General features: G+C 41.6%; 1 protein-coding gene across 5 annotated transcripts in view; it reads left to right on the forward strand.

Annotated features, from left to right (window-relative positions):
* LOC149529220 (GTP-binding protein-like protein) overlaps nt 1-20,529 on the forward strand; it is a 275,708-nt gene that overhangs the window by 64,695 nt on the left and 190,484 nt on the right. For all 5 annotated transcript variants that reach the window (XR_016358646.1, XR_016358645.1, XR_016358647.1 and 2 more), the window contains exon 3: nt 17,064-17,117. Coding sequence is in view for 2 of the 5 variants with exons in the window: in XM_089809559.1 (XP_089665685.1) it covers nt 17,064-17,117 (54 nt within the window). In the remaining 3 variants the exon portion in view is untranslated. The remainder of the gene's footprint in view (nt 1-17,063; nt 17,118-20,529) is intronic.

The raw sequence follows: 20,529 nt of genomic DNA on the forward strand, positions 1-20,529 counted from the left end.
AGCAAGCGGAACGCAGAAAAGGGTTCCAAAAGATTGCTGCAGACGGACGCAGAAGCATTGTTGAAGGAGACGCGATAGCGGGTGGAATTGGTGGAAGAGGCAAGGGAGGAGTTTTTGAATTGGTGTTCGCCAAGGGAAGACAGTCTAGATGGAAGAGAATCGACTCGCACGGCTCGGAGTGCCGAAGGAGCAAGAGCGTGGAGTGAACTCTTCGTCCAGGATCCACTTCCAGAAGGAACAAATTCACTTAATGGAGACCCTCCACCAAACACAGCTGTTGGGATACCAAGTGTGAGCATCGACATACCAAGCGTGAGCGTCGGGATGGCAGGACCAAAGGAAAAGTTACCTAAATTTGATGGTGATGGAGCAGCTGATCCCATTCGACATTGTAAAACCTGTGAAACGATTTGGAGAGCCAATGGCATAACAGATACCAATGAATGGATGAGGCAATTTTCGGTAACCCTACGGGGTGTTGCAATTGATTGGTTTACTGATACCGATCCACAAAAGTTAAACAGTTGGGATAACATTAAAAAGGAGTTCATTGCCGAATTTCAACTGCTGCGCGATGATAATGAAATTGTAGTGGAGATATTCAATACTAAGCAGTGGAAGAATGAAACAGTCCGAGTCTTCGCAAGGAAATTGAAGGATTTGATCAACAAGATGGAGAATAAGCCAGCTGACGGGTTACAGAAACGATGGTTCATTGAAGGCCTTCACCCAAAGCTGCGAAAGAAGATGAAGATTGTGCCACCATCGACATACATTGAAGCATATAACCGGGCAATGAACCTGAAAAGTGAGCAGAAGACCAAGAAGAAGAAGAAGAATACTTCATCCGATTCAGATGACGACGCCTCTTCAGGAGAAGATAGCAGTGATGATGAGGGTAGCAGCAAGAAGGTTCGTACCCTTCAGAAAGACACGATTCAGATGATGAAGGAATTCAAGAACATGAACAAAGAAACTAAAGGCAATGAACTATGGTGCACGGAGTGCAAGAAGGAAGGCCATACGAAGGGATCCTGCCCTAAAGAGCAATTTTGCGAGATCTGCTAGATTATGGGATACTCCGTAAAAGAATGTCCTTTCAATCTGAAAACAAGAACACCGCAGCAAGTGTTCCTGACACAGGAAGCATCTGCTGTAGGAAGCGGGAACAACAATATAGAGGGTGCCACGTCGGGAGGATATAGAAATAACCGACATGGTCAAAACAACAACAATAGTAGCAACAATAATAATGGCGGGAGGAGTCGAATTCAGTATGATGCGAATGGTCGGCCGATAGTCCAATGCCACGCATGCAATTTGTGGGGTCACTTCGCCCGAGAGTGTACAACGGCGAACACACCGAAGTTGTTATGCAGATGGTGTGGACCTGGTGATCATGAAGATGCTAGGTGTCCGAAGTCGAGAGTAAACTTGATCACCGTCGGGACAAACGAAGAAGAGGTTCTGGCCATTACGCGGCAGCAAGCGAAAGTATACCCCAACCCAGTAGAAGAAAAGAAGAGATTGGAGGAAGCACAGGTAGAGATCCAGAGAGCAACGCAGGTAGGAACGACACACTTGAAGGACACGCCGAGTACCTCCGTATGGAACTGCGCAGAACAGAACATTGTATGGCAAATATTGCAAGCCGAGATAATTGTCAGGATAAATGATCTGTTGCTCACTATGCCTCAACTCCGATTGGCACTCGCAAACATTGTTCCCGCTGCTAAACTCCAAGGAGAACATGGAAGGGAGTAGGAAAGTGGAGCAAGTACAATAGACAAAAAGGAGACGAAAAGTGGTGCAAGTGCAGAAGATCCGATGCTATTAGCCCTCTCATCCGGACGTCATCCTGCAGTCGTCGAAATGGGAATTCTCGGGACTGTATTGACAGAAACGATTGTGGACGGAGGGTCCAGTGTCAATGTGTTGCCTGAAGACACCTGGAAAAGGTTGGGACAACCGACATTATGGCCGCCTACATTCCAACTGTTAACAGCCGATCAACATGGAATCAAGCCATTGGGAGTCCTGACAGCACAACCAGTGATGATTGGAACACAACCATTCTTGTTGGATTTCGTCGTGATCCCACTGAAGCGGAGAGGATATGATGCCATTCTGGGCTGGGGGTGTCTGATACAAGCCAAGGCAAAACACGATTGGAAGAAAAATACTTTATCACTTGAAAGCAAAGGCCGAAAGTATGTCATCGATCTACACACTCAGATGGTTGGAGAAGAAGCTCTATTGTCAGATTCCGAAGGAGAAGAGGATGAGAGGAGGCAGAGTATGGAATCCGATTAGGAGGGAGTCCTACGATTGGAAGGAGATGACGATCTGGATTCAGTAAATGGTCTTTACCACTGGCAGATAGAGGATTACGAGCTCTTTTCAAGTTGTAATATGCTAAGGATTGATGGAGGTAAGAAAGAAGAAGCAAATGAGTGTCCGAAGGAACATAGAGAAGCCGAAAAAGGAAATGAATGTCCGAAGGAACAAAGAGAAGTCGAAGAAAGAAATGAATGTTTGAAGCAACATGGAGAAGCCGAAGAAGGAAACACGGGTATGATTGAAGCTGAAGGAAAGAACATATAGTATGAACCCGAAAGAAGGAAAGATTCCACTGTACGACTGCATAGGAAGAAAGTATTACGTCGAACCACGGATATAGCAGAAAGGTGCCAACAGCAAGGAGGACAGATCATACGGTCCGCACAAGAAACTAAGCGGAAGGGTTCAATAAAAGTTGTAGTAGTACAGAGTGAATGTGTTATTGACGGACAGAAGGGGCAGCTGACGGAGTCCATGGTAGCGAGCTTCGGGAACAAACTGGGCGATATGGAGATGACACAGAACAGGCGTAGCAGGTATCAACTCGGACAGTGGGTGTTGAAGCACGACGACCGGAATGAGATCAAACCAAGCAAGTTCAAAATTAAATGGGTCGGGATGTACTAGATTCGGGAAGTGGGTGATAATGGAGCAATAAAACCATGGATACAAGATGGAAACGAGGTGGCCAATGCAGTGAATAGGTGGAAGTTGAATGTCTACCATGAAAGAAGTAATGCACCTCCGTGGATGAACAACTGAGACAAGAATGATTGTAAGTACTGTATATATGTAAATATTGTACAGAGTTATATGGTAAAAAAAAAAAAAAAATTTAAAAAAGAAGAAGAAGAAGAAGAGAGAGAGAAAATAGCACCGTATGGTCAAGTGACCGTACGGCATTGTGAAGAACAGTAGACACCGTACGGTATCATCTTATATCACCGTACGACTTGGAATTGAAAAATGAATCCCGTACGGTTTCCAGTCTGTCAAAGAAGTCATTTCTTCTTGAAGCACTGAAGGCATTCGTCACCGTACGGACACAGCTGGAGTACAAGTTGAACACCGTACGGCTTCGAGAGGTGTCCACATTGAGCCGTACAACTTTTTTCTGGACAATAGCATTCAACATTGAAAGTGGTAATCCAGTACAGCGTATTCAAGTTGTATCACCGTACAGTAGCACATGTTGGAAAATTAAAGAAAGAATCGAGGCACATCAGCCATACGGCGATGCAAAAGGACCGAAGCACAGTAGCTGTATATTGGCAGTGCAGAAGAATGATGATAGGAGGTTTTCTAAAAAAAAAAAAAAAAACAAAAACCGACCGATTCAAGTTGTTCGGAATGAGCAGCAGATGATGCCAAAGGGAAGGGGAAGCATTAGTGGTTGCCAGAAAGAGTGTAGAATTGGCAGAAAATGACAGAAATGGTGTGTTCCAGGACCCCTCGAGGGCGCTGCCCCTCGACCCCGCCGGGGGCGTTGCCCCCTGGACCCCCAGTCGTTGCAGATATCAGTCATGAAGAGTGACTAGTTGAGAAGACTTGAAGCTGCTGCAGGCATGGATTGTCTGTGTACTAGAGGCACTAAGAGTAGGTGTTGGCCGAGAGGCTGTCTTGGCGGATGCGTAGAGAGCTCGGGAGGAGTCGATCATCCAGTTGAAGGCACTTCAGCGACACTTGGCTAAGTGGACCCAGAGTTAGAAGCAAACCAAGCAGCACAGGTGGCTATCAAGGTCAGTTAAGCAGACAGTTTTTGTTGTCTAGTCGTCCGGAGACGACTTTTCTTTTTGGGGGGGATGATGTCGTCAGGAAATAATGTATCGGGATGTTCCCAATGGGATATTGGGAGGTTCCCGACGGTGTATTAGGAGCTTCCTGACGGGGTATCGGGAGGTTCCCTACGGTGTATCAGGATGTTCTCGACGGGGTATCAAGAGGTTCCCAACAGTGTATTAAGATGTTCCCGACGGGGTATCGGGAGGTTCCCGATGGTGTATCAGGATGTTCTCGACGGAGTATCGGGAGGTTCCTGACGGTGTATCAGGATGTTCTCGATGGAGTATCGGGAGGTTCTCGATGGTGTATCGAGATGTTTCTGCTAGTGTATCGGGATGTGTGCCCTCAGGCCGACATGTATCGAGATGTTTCCAGAAGGTTCTATTATTGTAGTAAACATGTTGTATGTGGCCGATGGATACCTTTGAGAAGGTTCCTCGGACAGTATTTATATCTCCCTTCGGGATCATTGTAATCATCATCATATCAGAACCTAATGTAATATCTTGGCATATGCGAATAAAATAAGAAGAGTTCTGCTGTTTCAGTTCGTGTTCATTATCTGTGTGCAATTCTTAATTAACTTGTGCGGTAAACACAGCCTGCATTCAAGGATTAGTTAAAATTTCAAGAATTTCTTTTGAGCAATATGGATCTGACTCAAAGTCTTACTAAACATGTTCGATAAACAGCACAGGCATGGGTTTTCAATGGTTTATTTTTACATTGCAGAAGGAGCCTTTTATGATAGTGTTGTGAGAATAACACACTAAACTAACATGCAATCTACCATATTATAATGGACGTTCAATAGAAGACAACACAGAAAACCATCACAGATTCATTAATAAATAAAGAGATGGTGCAATAACACTCTAGTGTTCACCAGGAGGCAAGAACAGATTTAGTATATATGTAAAAATGAAATAGAAGACTGAGAATGAGAATTTTATGGATCATAGACTAATAACGAGAATCGTATCTGATTTATTTAACTGTAATGGAACAGCTATAGTTAATGTAAGGACACATAAGTACTGCTTCCTTAAGTTTGAATGTAAGCGAAGTATATGTACAGCTACAAGAAAATCAATTACAATCAAGATGCATTACAAAATGCTCCAGTTTTGTAATGATAGGCGATTGATGAAGGTTCATCTTCCTTGGTGTGTATTGATGATGAGTGCCCACTTGGCTGAAAAGCATCTTTCACTACACCTGCCAAAAATGATGGATGAAGGGACTCCAGAATACAATGAAATATGATCAAAGAACATGGTTTTTTTTCTTTAATAAACTGTAATAACTGAATGAAGTGGACAAATTGACTTCAAAATGCAATAAAATATAATCAAAGAACATATGTACTTTCTTTCTTGAAGGGACTGCAAAATGTGATGAAATATAATCAAAGAACACATGTTATCTATTTTTCTTCTTCAATAAACTGTAATGGCTGAATGCAGTGGATGAAGGCACTCCAAAATGCAATCAAATATGATTAAAGAACTTATTACGTTCTTCTTACATATGACACTACCCCCGGAGATCAGAGAGGTGCTGACATTTGAGCAATTTATGAACCAGAAGAGGCAAAGGTTAAGTGCAACAATTAGGACAGAGCACAGAGCACCTCAGGTTCAGAGGGATTTTCAGCATGCTATGAGCAAGGTAACCTTGCCACATAAATGCACTGCAAGATTGGGTCCAAAAGTTGGACAACTTTATTTCTTTAAGGCCTATGCTAGAGGAGGACGTCATCAAATTTGCTTCATTACATCTGGTAGTGCATAGATGGTGATGCCATGATTTGGTGACTTGGTCACAACCTCATTACCACCTGTGATGAATTTACCACTAGATTCATTGAACGGTTTGACAAGAAGGACCTAGAGATGTATTTTAGGGAGCTTGAGCTTGCTCAACTAAAACAATATGGCTCTTTGGAGACTTATATTTGTGATTTCAGAGATTATCCATGATGGTGTCTAGTATCACAGAAAGGAGACTTGTGGTCCTATTCAGTAGGGGACTCTTGGAACCCTTGCATGGGTGTGTTAATGCATTTGACCCTATGACTCTTAAGGAGGGCATGAAGAAAGTGTATAGCATGGACTCTATTTCCCTGAGTAGCAAAACAACATCTAAGTCCTTTTCCTCTAATAAGAGCAAGAAACAGTTACCAGAAGCGATGGACCAGCCTAAGAGGCCTACTAAAAAATGGATCAAGAGACTTAAATGATGTGAGAAGGAGGAAATTGTGCTTTAAATGCAAAGGGCCTTGGGAATCAGGTCATAAATGCCCTAGAAAGGGCAAAGTTAATTGAATGGAGTACTCATATGCTGATGAAACTGATTTTGAAATTCTGATAACCTGACCGAAATATGAGTCAGGTAGAGAATCAAAAGACGTGGCTGCCATAGCACAGCCCTTTTGCATCCAAAAGAGGGTTTCCTCACTAGCAGAAGAGTTTTGGGTGGACAGCTTGCGTTTACTGTTTACTTTGTGGGACATGGGTGCCACACATATTTTCATCGATGAAGTGTTAGTTGCTAAGAGAGGACTTAAAATTGAAGAATTAGAAGGATTCAGGTAGAGAGTTGCAGATGGCTTCATTCTCACTTGTAACAAAAGGACCTCCAACTTGACCATCCAGTTGAGTGATTACAATTTCCAAGTTGATTTCTATGTGGTTACTTTAGGAGACATGGATGTTGTGTTAGGAATGACAAGGCTACAATCTGTTGGGGAATTCTACCCTAGTTTTTGAATGATGGAAATGAAGTTAGAGGTTGATAAGAGAAAGCATGTACTTAGAGGAATGTCTAGTGGCGGCTTGTAGAACCTCACTTAGAAGGATGGAGCAACTCATTCGTCATACTCAAAAAGAGCGGTATAGTCCAGGAATCAATAATGATACCTGTAGAAGTTCCGAAACTAGTTCTAGTCCTGGAATCAATTAAACTTGGTTCCAAATTACATGCATCATTTTGGCTATTAGTTAAAAAGTAAAAGTCATTTATTCTCGTGAATATCCATCTAAAGCCCTTTTCATATATTCTACATACAATCCCGTCAATGACCACCATGTAAAAGCACAAAGGGTGTATGGATGATTCTACAAAAATGTGTTGAGTTATCCATGTAGAAGAGTGTTGGAGTTGCCAAAGGCTTTTTTGTTTCTTTTGGAGCTTTCTTTGCCGAATTTGGTGTTTGTATTTCAGAAAGAATTTGTTTTGATGCATTTGAGAGTACATTGTTATCGCTAAAACAAGGGTCCGCTGAAGCTTCAGAAGGAAAGACTTGGTTTTGATTTGGAGGAAGTGTATACTTTTGAGGAAACTCGGGCTTATGGACAGGGGCTCAGTTATAAGGTCAGTGCAATAAATCCTCTCGGTGCTTCTGTATAATCTGTTCTGTCTCAGCATCACATATTAATGAAGTACCTATAGACTTAGTGGGTGATTAGAAGACATTATAACAGTAGCATGATTTAGCCTAATAAAATTATTGGTAATGGTAATACAAGTGAAATGATAGATGATCATGAGACGCGTCCCTTGGTGACATGTCTCCTCACCCATATCGTTGGGTATAAGAAGGGAATTCAATCATGGAATAAAGACACCAAAATCAGAACAAAGTATAAGTAGTAAACTATTCAAAAGGGTTATTGAAGGAATGAGAAATTTAATACAAAACAACAGAGAAGTCAATCTTAAGAAAATCTAAAATCTTTTAGATTTGGATATTAATTTTGGGCATCCATCATCAATCAGAGAAACAAAAGAGATTTTTATTGCTGATTGTATCCAGATTTGAGGATGCCCAATCGAGCCTTTGCCTTTGGCAATTAGACACTATTTTCTTTGTTCATCACAAAAAGACTTTAAGATATTAACAAAAGAAGGCAATAAGAAACCATAACATAGTTTTAGAAAAGGCAATCTGACTATTGGAAGAGTTGGGTCCTCAACTTCTGCTTATAGCTAGCATGTTAACAATCATCCCATTGGTTAGTTACTTGGCAACCAAAGAAAACCTACTGGGGATTAGATCGATATCAAACTAAGAACAATATTTATATCATTATTCATAAACCAATTTAGATCCTCCAATCTATTCTTCAGGTGAGAAACTGTATCAGAGTTCTTATCGGGGATAGAATTGCATAGTTTATAGTAAATTTGATCTTTATTATTATAAAGATATTTGGCAGTCTTATCAATTGATTTATTCATTCTTTGACTAGCTATGGGTAAAGCAGATATTTATTCCTAGTCATTTGTGGAAATTTAACATAAGAAATAAGGCAAACATAGAGTAAATGCCCAAAGGACATCACACTTTTGCAATATTGGACACCCTTTATTATATTTTAAAATTTGGCAAAGATAAGGGGTTATTCAATCAAGTTGAAGTTGTGGATTCGGGTTCAGATGCAGGTTCGAAATTGTTCAAGATTTTTTTGGGGTGGGTTTGAATTCGTTTTGGGTTCATCCGTACAAAAACATATGTTATATATATGTATGTATGTATGTATGTATGTATGTATGATATGCATATGTATATGTATGCAGCAGAAAATAAGTTCATACACCACTATGCAAATTTTAAAGCAACATAGCAAAATACACCACCATATATATATTAGTGTTTAAGTCCAAATGGCATATGTTTTCTCTTTTTAGCCTTTTTTGTGGTCTATTTTAAGGTTGGAGGATTGGATTGACTAAGATGGACGAAAAAAAACTTTAACAAAGTAAAACAATTCCATTTTTTTGGTAAAATTCAGCCTGGGTCCTTCTGCAGATTTGGAAATTTGCCATAGAAACTGCAAAATTTGTCTTGGATTCATCTAACAGAATTTGGATAGACTGCAAGAATACGATAAGGGCCAGACTATTGCAAGAGTGGGACCAGACTTTGCCTTGCCAAGGAAGATTTGGGTAACATAGAATCCAGTTGATGATCAGGGAGAAGCCAAATTCTTGGTGAGTGAGAGAATAGTGACCAAAGTTTTCATGAGGGGAAGGTGTTTGATGGATTGGGATGGTCTTTTCAAGTCCACTAAGTCATGCTTCACTATCATAAGCAATATCATCTTTTTACTATGCACCACCATCTAGTAGAAAGTGATCAACTTGCTAAAGTATGTTCACAGTCAAGGGCACTTTCAGACTTGACAACTTGTTTGCATGGTTATCCAAGGTAATTCCTTCAATTGTAGGGCCCTTTGTGCATACATTCTCTATACTGCAGTCTACAAACTCTGTGAGTAATCTGATTTGTTAATTACTCTCTATTTTTTCATTAGGCTTCTCTTCAGTTTCACAAGTTTTAACTCTTGCAGTTTTTAAGACACGAAAAAAGCATGGGTAAAAATGTCGACGCAGTTAAAATGTTGATTAAATTACATTTTTCACATGTTTTATCTTTAAAGCCATGCATTTTATCTTTCAAGATGTCAATTTTAAATTTAATACATTTTGTTATTGAATTTTATGAAAAAAAAATGTTTTTAAAGAGATTCTAATTTTCAGTACCTCCTAGGTTGCTGTTTTTTTCTGAGTATTTGCTGAGCTGAAAATTTCGAGTCTGTGAGATATGCTCTACAAATGCCCAATGTTCTAGATGTGTTAATTATGTAATGTTCTCGTCATAAAATGAGTGTATTTAATTAAACTTTGTAACGGGCCGATTGATTTAATTTATCTTGGTCCCATTTCTATTTTTTTGTTCGAAGTATGTCGCCGTCGGCTATCTTTGTACACCCTCGGAATGGTTTCCCGACGGGTATTTAAGCACAGCTTGTAGGAAGTCTTAGGTATGCTTGGATTATATTTGCTCTGTACTGCGAATTCCTGTTGGAGATTCTCTATAATTCGCCATTTCGGAAGTGAAACACCTTCCCTATTTGGTTCGTGCGGTTTCGGTGGGATTCAACCCTCACCCTATTCTGTCTGTGTACTTGGCTTGGATCTGGAGAATCAGAACATCTTGTATGTGGAATAATTGTTTGGCACACGAATATATCTATTTGGTGTCAGGCTACTTGCAAGTTGTTTGTGTTAAATATATCTCAACTTCATTACATATTGCGTCATCAAATGACTTTGTATTTTCTTTATCGTACCATATCTTTGTGCATCGCATCGGCCATCTTCCTAATATCTTGTACGATATTCACATTCAAACACCCCGCACCATTCGTATGGCCCCCTGTAGACATCGTACAACCCACCTCGAGTCACCGTACGACCTTCCATGTAGTCACCGTACGGCCTACTTAAAGCCACTGTACGACCTATTTAAAGCCATCGTACGACCTTTCTTGAATGTAGTATGGTCCTCTCAATACCCATACGTACGGACCATAATCCTGTACAGTCAATTTACCTACCGTACGACCATCTTCCAGCTACATTTCGTACGGCATCTAGGCACATAGTACGATGTTTTGGAGTTGCAGTACGACCTTCACTTTGTACAACCTTTTCCTTATCTCTCCTGATTTGGTGTACGGCTCTGCCTGCATTATTCTGTCATATCAATTTGTTTCTCATGGGTAAAAATTTGAGTTGGAATAGTACAATGGTATCAGAGCGCTTTTTTCTTGCTAGCTTGTGGATAGCGAATGAGAGTTTATAGCCGGAAAAGGACACATTTTGTTGATCGAACGGTGGACGAACGGGAACCAACTGCTGCCGAACTTGTGGCTCTTTTGAGGGAACTTGCCAGGAATCAGGCATAGATCATTGATACGCAGCGACTCATGGAAGAAACTCTCAAGAAGTTGGTGGAGAACAAAATATCTGGAGAACAAAATGGTCACAGCGCAGACTCGGTGATGGGTAAATCAAACCCTCAGCCAACACGCTCTTGGCCTTCCATGCCAACTTTTCCACCACGTACGGAGACACAACACAAAGGGAGACAACCAACCTTTGAAGAGATGAGAGAAGAGTGGAAGAATGCGGACCTTGAAGAAGATATATCATACAAAGATTACGTTGATCTGAGAATGAGATATTCAGGAGGCAGAAACAGAGGATACTTCAACGATGATCGCAGGAGAAAGTTGAGTAAGGTGAATTTGTCTCCATTTGATGGATCAGCCTATATTAGCGCAAGCGTGGGTGATGAAAGCCGATACCTACTTACAGCTGAATCCAATGTCAGAGGAAGTAATCAAATTTGCCGCTTTGCACTTGGAGGGAGTTGCGCACGAATGGTGGCACCACGACACCATCACATTAGGGCATGATCAAATAAAGACATGTGGAATTCACGGAGAAATTGATAGAACGATTTGATGGGAAAGATCCCGAGCTCAATTTCAAAGATTTGGCACAACTGAGGAAAACGGGATCGGTAGATCAGTTCATTGCGGAGTTTCAGAAACTTTTTGTTTTGGTCATAGACATTTCCAAAAGAAGGCGGGTTGTGCTCTTCATGGACGGACTGGCAGAACTGCTAAAAGGTTGGGTGAAGGGATTTAATTTGTCTACCCTATTGGAAGCAATCAGTAAGGCACGAAGTATGACATCATCGTTGGCATCATCCTCATCCTTACGAAGTCACTCACATCTGAAACTGCCGACATTTCCGAGGGACAAACCTTTGCCCAAGAAGCCGTTGTTGGATGAAGCTACTTGACAAAAACTCCGAAGGAAGAAATTGTGTTTCAATTGCGAGGGACCTTGGGAGCCCAGCCACCAATGCCTTGGGAAAGGGAAGATCCACTACATTGAGGTTGTATCTGATGATGAGGATGAACACGAATAGGAAGAAATGCCGGTCGAAGATAACCAACCCTACCATGACACCAACATCAGTCTGAACCATACAGAGAGAATTGCCTCTCTGGTACAGTGCGGAGGAGCCATTGCATTGGTTGGTAGCTCGAGGTGCACATTTTTTCGTGTATGGGGTACCCTGCAGGGACAAAGGGTTACGGTGATGTTGGATAGTGGCGCGACTCTAAATTTCATCAACTCATCTTTGGTAAGACAAAGAAGTCTCCCTATAGAGGTGAATGCAGGCTTTTAGGTCAAGGTAGTCAGAGGGACTTTCCTACCCTGCACGCACCTTGTTCCTCAACTGAGCATCACAATGGCGAATCACACGGTAACTGAGGACTTCTTCATAGTGGACCTGGCAGACATGGAAGTTATTCTTGGCATACAGTGGATGGAGACCCTTGATGAATACACCCATAGTTTCAAAAGAATGGACTTTACTTTTGTGATTGATGGAAAGAAGTTCGCCCTCCGAGGAATGGCAAATGAAGGTCCAAAGGAAGTTTTTGCACATTAGATAGAGGAAATCTTTCGACACGATGACGTTGTGTGGGCTGCGCATTGTTTCATCTCAACGAAGCCTATAAAAGGGCAAAGAACACCTCCACAGGATGATGAGCTCCAAGATATTTTAAGTAGACATGAAAAGTTTTTTATGGATATTCCTCTTGGCATACCACTGCATTGAGGGTTTGAACACACTATCAAGTTGGAATCATGGGCAAATCCGGTCATAACCACACTGTACCGCCACCCCAAGAAATTCAAAGATGAGATCGAAAGGACGATTTAGGAATTGCTAGAGAAAGGATGGATCCGTCCCAGTTTTAGCCCATTTGCATCATTTGTAGTGTTGGTCAGAAAGGAGGACGGGACGATGCGCATGTGTGTGGACTACTGTGCGTTAAACAAGAAAACAATAAAGGATAGGTATCCCATTCCAAGGATAGATGAGTTGCTGGATGAACTGCATTGAGCAGTCTATTTTTCAAAAATAGATCTCCGTTCCGGATATCATCAGATCCGAATGAGAGGAGAAGATATGGAGAAAACGGCTTTCCACTGACACTATGAACATTATGAGTTCTTCGTCATGCCGTTCGGATTGATCAATGCACCTGCTACATTTCAATCATGCATGAACCACATCTTCAACATACAATTGCGTAAGTATCTATTGGTATTCTTTGATGATCTTATTTATAGCAGGATGTGGGAGGAGCATCTGAAGCATCTGAATGAAGTTCTAAGTATCATGGAGGAATAGTCCTTGTTCGCCAAGCAGTCCAAATGTGAGTTTGGGATGACAGAGATATTATACTTGGGGCATGTTGTCAGTAAATACGGGGTTCGAGTGCATCGGGAGAAGATTCAGGCTATCCTTGATTGGCCTCCCCCAAAATCACTCATGGACCTGCGAGGATTCTTTGGACTATGTAGTTACTACAGGAGGTTTGTTAAAGGATTCTCTCAGCTTAGAGCACCTTTAACAGATCTGACGAAGAAGGGGTCATTCCAGTGGAACAAAGAGGCACAACTCACCTTTGATAAGCTGAAAAAGGCCATGAGCACTTGTCCCGTACTTGCACTACTTGACTTTACTCAGCCGTTCATTCTGGAGTGCGACGCATCCGGGGAAGGCATTGGAGCAGTACTGATGCAAGACAAATACCCTGTCGCTTATGAGAGCAGAAAGCTTACACCAGCAGAACGGCTATATTCCATCTATGAAAAAGAAATGTTGGCCATCATGCATGCACTAACCAAGTTCTGGCAGTATCTGGTAGGTGCCAAGTTTGTTGTCCGTACGGATCACAACAGTCTGAGATATTTCCTGGAGCAACGAGACTTGAACGAACGACAACAAAAATGGGTAAGAAAAGTTTAGTCTTTTGATTTTGACATTGAATATGTAAAAGGAAAGAACAATGTTGTTGCAGATGCCTTGTCCAAAAAACCCACCATCTGCTCACTAGACCAGATTTCAACTGACTGGAAGGCACAACTGTTAGTGGAATATTCCAAGAATACAACTGCCTATGAAATAATGGATGGCCACACCCATGATGATTGGTACCGAGTGGTGGATGATATCATATATTATAAAGACCGGATATACTTGGTGCCAGAGTCCAAACTGAAGCAAAATATCTTGAAGGAAGTACACGACTCACCTCTAGCTGGGCACCCCGGTTTCCTTAAAATTTATAGAAGTCTTCGGGTGAGGTTTTCATGGAAGGGACTAAAAGGGGATGTGTTGTAGCATGTAAGAGAATGTACGGTCTGCTAACAGAATAAGTCTGAACACGCTCTGCCTGCCAAGCTGCTATAGCCTTTGCCAATTCCCGAACATAAGTGGGAAAGTATATCAATGGACTTCATAACAGGTCTTCCCAAGGCGAACGGAAATGACTGTATCTTCGTGTTGGTTGACAGGTTGACAAAGTATGCACATTTCTTCGCCATCCCCTCGGACCTTTAGGTTGCTCAAGTTGCCGATTTGTTTTTTAGAAAAGTCTTTCATTTGCACGGGTTGCCCCGAAACATCGTCAGTGATCGGGATGGACAATTCGTCAGTATCTTTTGGACATAATTGTTTCGGATGGCAGGGACAAAATTATCACCAAGCACGAGTTACCACCTGCAAACGGATGGACAAACTGAGATTGTGAACAAAAGGTTCGAAGGCTACCTTCGAAATTATGTCTCGGCACAACAACGAGCGTGGGTAAAATGGATCCATTTGGGGGAATATTGCTACAATACCATGTATCACATGGCTATCGGGATGGCGCCATTCAAGGCTCTGTACGGGTACGAACGCCTCTCCTTCATCGACACAGTTTTGGGTGACAATCGCGCTCTAAGTGTGAGGGACTGGCTTTAAGAGGGGCAGGACATACTGAGGAGTTTGAAAGAAAACCTACAGTAGGCACAAAATCAACAGAAGATGTACGCCAACAGACGTTGGATAGAGAGGAGTTTTGAAGTAGGGGATCTGGGATATCTCCAGCTCCAACCATACCGACAGTCTTCATTAAAGGGAACAAGGAAGGAGAAATTGAAGCCACGATTTTATGGTCCTTATCGTGTGGTCTATCACATTGGTGAGGTAGCCTATGAACTGGAACTTTCGGAGGGAAGCTGCATTCATAATGTCTCCCCTGTTTCTTGTCTGAAGAAAGCCATAGGGCAAAATGTCACAGTTGCTACCGACCTTCCGCCACTCAATGAAGAAGGAAAACTCATTTTGGAACCTGCTGAGATCCTTGAAGTACATGAAAAGACCCTACGGAACTACACTGTGAAGGAATACTTGGTACGCTGGCGACATCTGCCGTTGGATGACGCAACGTGGGAAGGTGAGCACATTGTCTAGCACCCGACACTGCATTTGCTTGAGGACAAGCAAATTTTGGGACAGGAGGACTATAATGTTCCCGTCATAAAATAAGTTTACTTAATTAAACTTTGTAACGGGTCGATTGATTTAATTTATCTCGGTCCCATTTCTATTTTTGTGTTCGAAGTTTGTGTCGCCGTCGGCTATCTTTGTACACCCTTGGAATGGTTTCTCGACGGGTATTTAAGCATGGCTTGTAGGAAGTCTTAGGTATGCTTGGGATTATATTTGCTCTGTACTGCGAATTCCTGTTGGGGATTCTCTGTAATTCTCCATTTCGGAAGTGAAAGACCTTCCCTATTTGGTTCGTGTGGTTTCGGTGGGATTCAACCCTCACCCTATTCCATCTGTGTACTTGGCTCGGATCTGGAGAATCAAAACATCATGTATGTGGAATAATTGTTTGGCACATGAGTGTATCTATTTGGTGTCATGTTACCTGCAAGTTGTTTGTGTTAAATATATTGCAACTTCATTACATATTGCGTCATCAAACAATTCTGTATTTTCTTTACCGTACCATATCTTTGTGCATCGCATCGGCCATCTTCTTAATATCCCGTACGACATTCACATTCAAACATCCCACACCATCCATACGGCCCTGCTGTAGACACCGTACGGCCCACCTTGAGTCACCGTACGACCTTCCTTGTAGTCACCGTACGACCTACTTAAAGCCACCATACGGCCTTCCCTGAATGCAATACGGTCCTCTCAATACCCATACGTACGGACCACAATCCCGTACAGTCAATTTGCCTACCATACGACCATCTTCCAGCTACATTTCGTACGACATCTGGGCACATAGTACGGTGTTTTGGAGTTGCAGTACGGCCTTTACTTTGTATAGCCTTTTCCTTATCTCTCTTGATTTGGTGTATGGCTCTGCCTGCATTATTCCGTCATATCCATTTGTTTCTCACAAGTAAAAATCTGAGCCGGAACAGTACAAATTATAGTGATACAATTCAAGAGTTCTCCTTTCTACTTCTACTTGAAAACTTGTTGCCAAATTTAGGTTGGTTACACCAGAAGCTCTATATTATATAGGTCTTGACTAGACTTCATTGTGGAACGTTTGGGTCATGATTCTGCAATGGTGGTTGAATGAGTGGAACATCAACGGTAAGAACCTTCCTCCCCTGCAGTACTTCAAAAGTATGGAAACTTTTCCCTGATATTATATAATTTGTGTTGTTGTTGTTCCCTACCAGTTGGCTATAAACCTGATGTTTCTTGCTTGGGGGGATGATGTAGATCATGTAAATTAAAGTTGTATGTTTTGCTAATTTTTTGTATTCAACTATTTATTATTTATTTGTTTTCTTTTGGTAGATTCAGTAGTTGTTGATGTTTCTGTTTTTATTGGCAATTGTTGGGTACTTCAAATAAGCTTTTTGTAGTAAGGGAAGGTAGTCTGATCTTGACAGATGCTCTCCAGTCTACATTTGGACTGTAAAAGCACTAACCTGAAATAGAGTATTCATTGGCTTTTGTCTCCAATCACTTGACATGTTCTATCATATTCCTTTTGCAATGCAGTAGGTAAAGTAATTATTTGGCAGTAAACTTCTTTTCGTCATGTCTTCTTTATGCCTTTTTAAAATAATGAGCTCAGGTAATTTCGTGATGACAGAAAGGATTTACTTTGTACATACTATGTTCCTATTGTTTGGTATCTCTTCATTCTTTTTCTACTTTGAAAGATTGCCTCTTTGTTTTGATGCAGGGTTTGGGGAATAAATTTCTTTCACATATTCGTGAAGTTGACTCCATAGTACAGGCATGTATATGGATTACGAACCCTTAATAATAATGTTCGTTCTTATTTTTTAGCATAACCTGTCATGTCACTATATAAGTGGATTCGCTTGTCTGTGATAAATGTGATTCTAGTATCTTATCTCTGACTGGGAGGCCTGTTTTGTTATTTTACACTATTTACACATCCTGATAATGTGACTGAGCAGAACATGCTTTTCCAATCTAACTTTCAGTTGAGGTGACATCAGTAGATAACAATTGGAAACTAAGTTAGTTTCAGCCTTTCCCGAAAACCCCTTGTAAGTGTTCTATACTTGAGAAGAGGTTTGAATTGTGTGTTGTTTATTTACTTCTAACGATTAACTATCAATCAACTTTTATCTCTTTATTTACCTTTGGGTTGATATCCACAAGATTAGAATGCCATTAGATTCTTCCTAGACATAAATTGCCAAATTATGAATTGTCTTAGCCACTAGTTTGATATCCCTTTATTGCTGATTAGAAATAACAATCTTAATTTTCATTGTGCTCCTTGTCATAAAAAAATTCAGTATTCAAGACATTAGAAGTGATTTTGTATTCCTGATGATAAAAAAGTTGAAAATCAAAGACCTAATACATTATTTTTTTGGCAATCTTAAATAATCCTAGTACTACAGTGTATGCACTTCAACAAGACAGAATAAATGAAACGAGTTGAAAAGTTCCAGTTTATATGTTTTGGGAGCTGAAACCTAGAATGATTTTAGAATAATACATTTAGTATAGTTGGAAAATCTTTCTTTATCATAATGTAAGAATTAGAAGTATAAAATAAAAATATTTTGAGAAAAAAATATGGAATTTGCTAGTAAAGTATCAATACTCAAAAGTTATGGTTAATAACGTTGTTTGCCCCGTAGGGTGTATGTTCAAAACATAATAAAATGCATGTAAAACATAACAGTAAGCATGGACAATGCAGTTTGAGAGAACTCAGAAATGTTTATTCATTGCTTTTAGAATCATTACACTGTATCTCAGAGACAATATTATTACCACACTATAACATAACATCTGATTACGACACCAGAAAGTAGGTACAATGTATTTTAGAGGTTTTGAGTGCCAACTGTTGGTAACCATCAGCTAACAGACAACCCCTCTCCAATCATGTTTTGACACAATACTAACAAATGCTAATTACTTGACAACATCATTCCCCCCACTCCACCCCACAAAAAGAAAAAGAAAAGAAAGTTGTCTCCGGACGACACACAACAAAATGGGAAATTACAACTAAAAAAACAAAAGTCAAGAAACATAGTGGCCAAGAGAGTGTCCCTGATGAGGAAGGTGCCACCTAGTGGGGATGCTGCCAATTGCTCTCTCAATTGGTGAACCTGCCGAGTCTGACACTGCAAATTCCTCATAGCTACCATCTCTCGCTCACAGGCTGCCTTCACCATAAATGCTGCCTCCAACACCTCCTTACACTTCTTATCAATTGCCTCAAGTGCTGCCACCAAGTGATCCTCCACTGTTGCTCGCTTAACCCTCTTCTAATCCGATTTCCTCCTATACTGAAGCTATAAGGCCTCCTTTAAGCCTGATGTTGGGCTCGCTTATCACCCAACATCCTGACCCTACCTTCATAAATGCTGCCTCCAACACCTCCTTACACTTCTTATCAATCGCCTCCAATGCTGCCACCAAGCTACCCTCCACTGTTGCTCACTTAGCTCTCTTCTAATCTGATTTCCCCCTATATTGAGCCTCTAAGGCATCCTTTGAGTCTGATGTTGGGCTAGCCCATCATCCAACATCCTGACCTGAGTAGCCAACTCTTCTCGAGCTACACTAGCTGCCACCCTCTTAGCCTCTCGAATGTTGAGCCCTCTTTGGCCTGTAATACCTGTCCCTGAATGCTGAAGCCTCTGTAGCTCGTGATACTGCTCCTTCAATGCTTACTCTACCCTCTAAAGTAAGGATTGAGTCTTACTCACCTGCATCAACTCCTGTAGCTCTAGGCTGCTATCATGGCAGGGGTCTCTACACTAGGTCATCCTCAAGAGACAAATCATTGTACAAACTCCTTTGCGCAACCTCTTGTAGATAATGCAAGCAACCGCTAAAGAGCCTCATCTATCAACTTGCGGGCCCGTCACTCTCATACTATATCTGTTGTTCTCTATGCATTAGCCTCCATACTGTCGGAAACTGCTCCGAATCACCCAAGACACTATGCATCTTAGCTACATGTTGAACCCTGGCTGGGGTCCTCCCCTAAAACTCCTCTCCATGCATACCCGGGCAGAGGGGCTGTTTGGAGGTTGGTACCTCTGTCCCCTCTAGGTGAAGGTGTCATTAAGTATAGACCGATGGATTTGTGACGTGCTTAACTGCCTCCCATGGATACTTGTCTTTGATTGTTGTGACGTTCATTGACGTCTTGAGCTTTTGGTGTAATGACAACGGTGATTCCAACAAGTGGTATCAAAGTGCTGGGTTATGGGTTCAAATCCCTCGGGTCATGTTGAGGGGCGATTGTTGGAAGGTTGGTGCCTCCATTCCCTCTAGGTGAAGCTACCTTTTAGTATAGACCGATGGATTTGTGACATGTGCTTAATTGCCTCCCGTGGATCCTTGTCTCTGGCTGTTGTGAGGTTTATTGACAGTTCAAGCTTTTGGTGTAACGATAATGGTGATTCCAACAGGAGCTAGCTCCAACTCCCCAAATGGGAGCTACCCTCCTCAAATGAACATCTCTAGTGGCACCTTTTGCTTGAGTGAGAGGTGCAGGTTCTAGAGGTACCATAGGGGTCATCTCACAACAAGTGAGCTAAGTGTGCATAGTCTCCCTTGAAACCTCCAACTCAACACTCGTACTCCTCGACACCTCAATGCCTTCATCCCCCAACAACTCCTCTCTTGTAGGCTTCTCCATATCCTCTACCACTGGCTCTACCACCTATGGCTTAACTACCATTACTGTTGGTTATCCAACCACTGGTGGTACAGTCTTAGCTATTGCCAGCTTCTCGACGATCATAATGCTTGTACTAGCGGGTGTCAAAGGGACTAGTTCCTACAACTCTTCAAATTCGGATACAGGTAAAGTTGGCATTGTTACACCCAACGAGATAGATGGAATCAACTGGTTGCCTTGAGATAGAACAGCTAAGAAACCAACTATTTGTGCACATCTAGTCGAGGGTGTAGGCAATCCAGATGCCTTTATCTCTGATGGTCCCACACCACTTGATGGTGCAACTCCTTTAGGGCCCTCAACTTTCACCTTTTCATATAATGCATCTTCTTCAATCCGGTGACTCCCTCCTGGACCACCTTCCAAAAACTCCCTTTGCTAGCCTTCAAAGTATCCCCTGACTCCTAGTCATTTGTGTCACCCTCCTCACCCTATGTTTTCGACTTCATTTTGACACAAT

Source organism: Cupressus sempervirens, chromosome 11 (assembly GCF_028749045.1).
Source record: "Cupressus sempervirens isolate cs-2001-9-10 chromosome 11, ASM2874904v1, whole genome shotgun sequence".
Taxonomy (NCBI): Eukaryota; Viridiplantae; Streptophyta; class Pinopsida; order Cupressales; family Cupressaceae; genus Cupressus; species Cupressus sempervirens.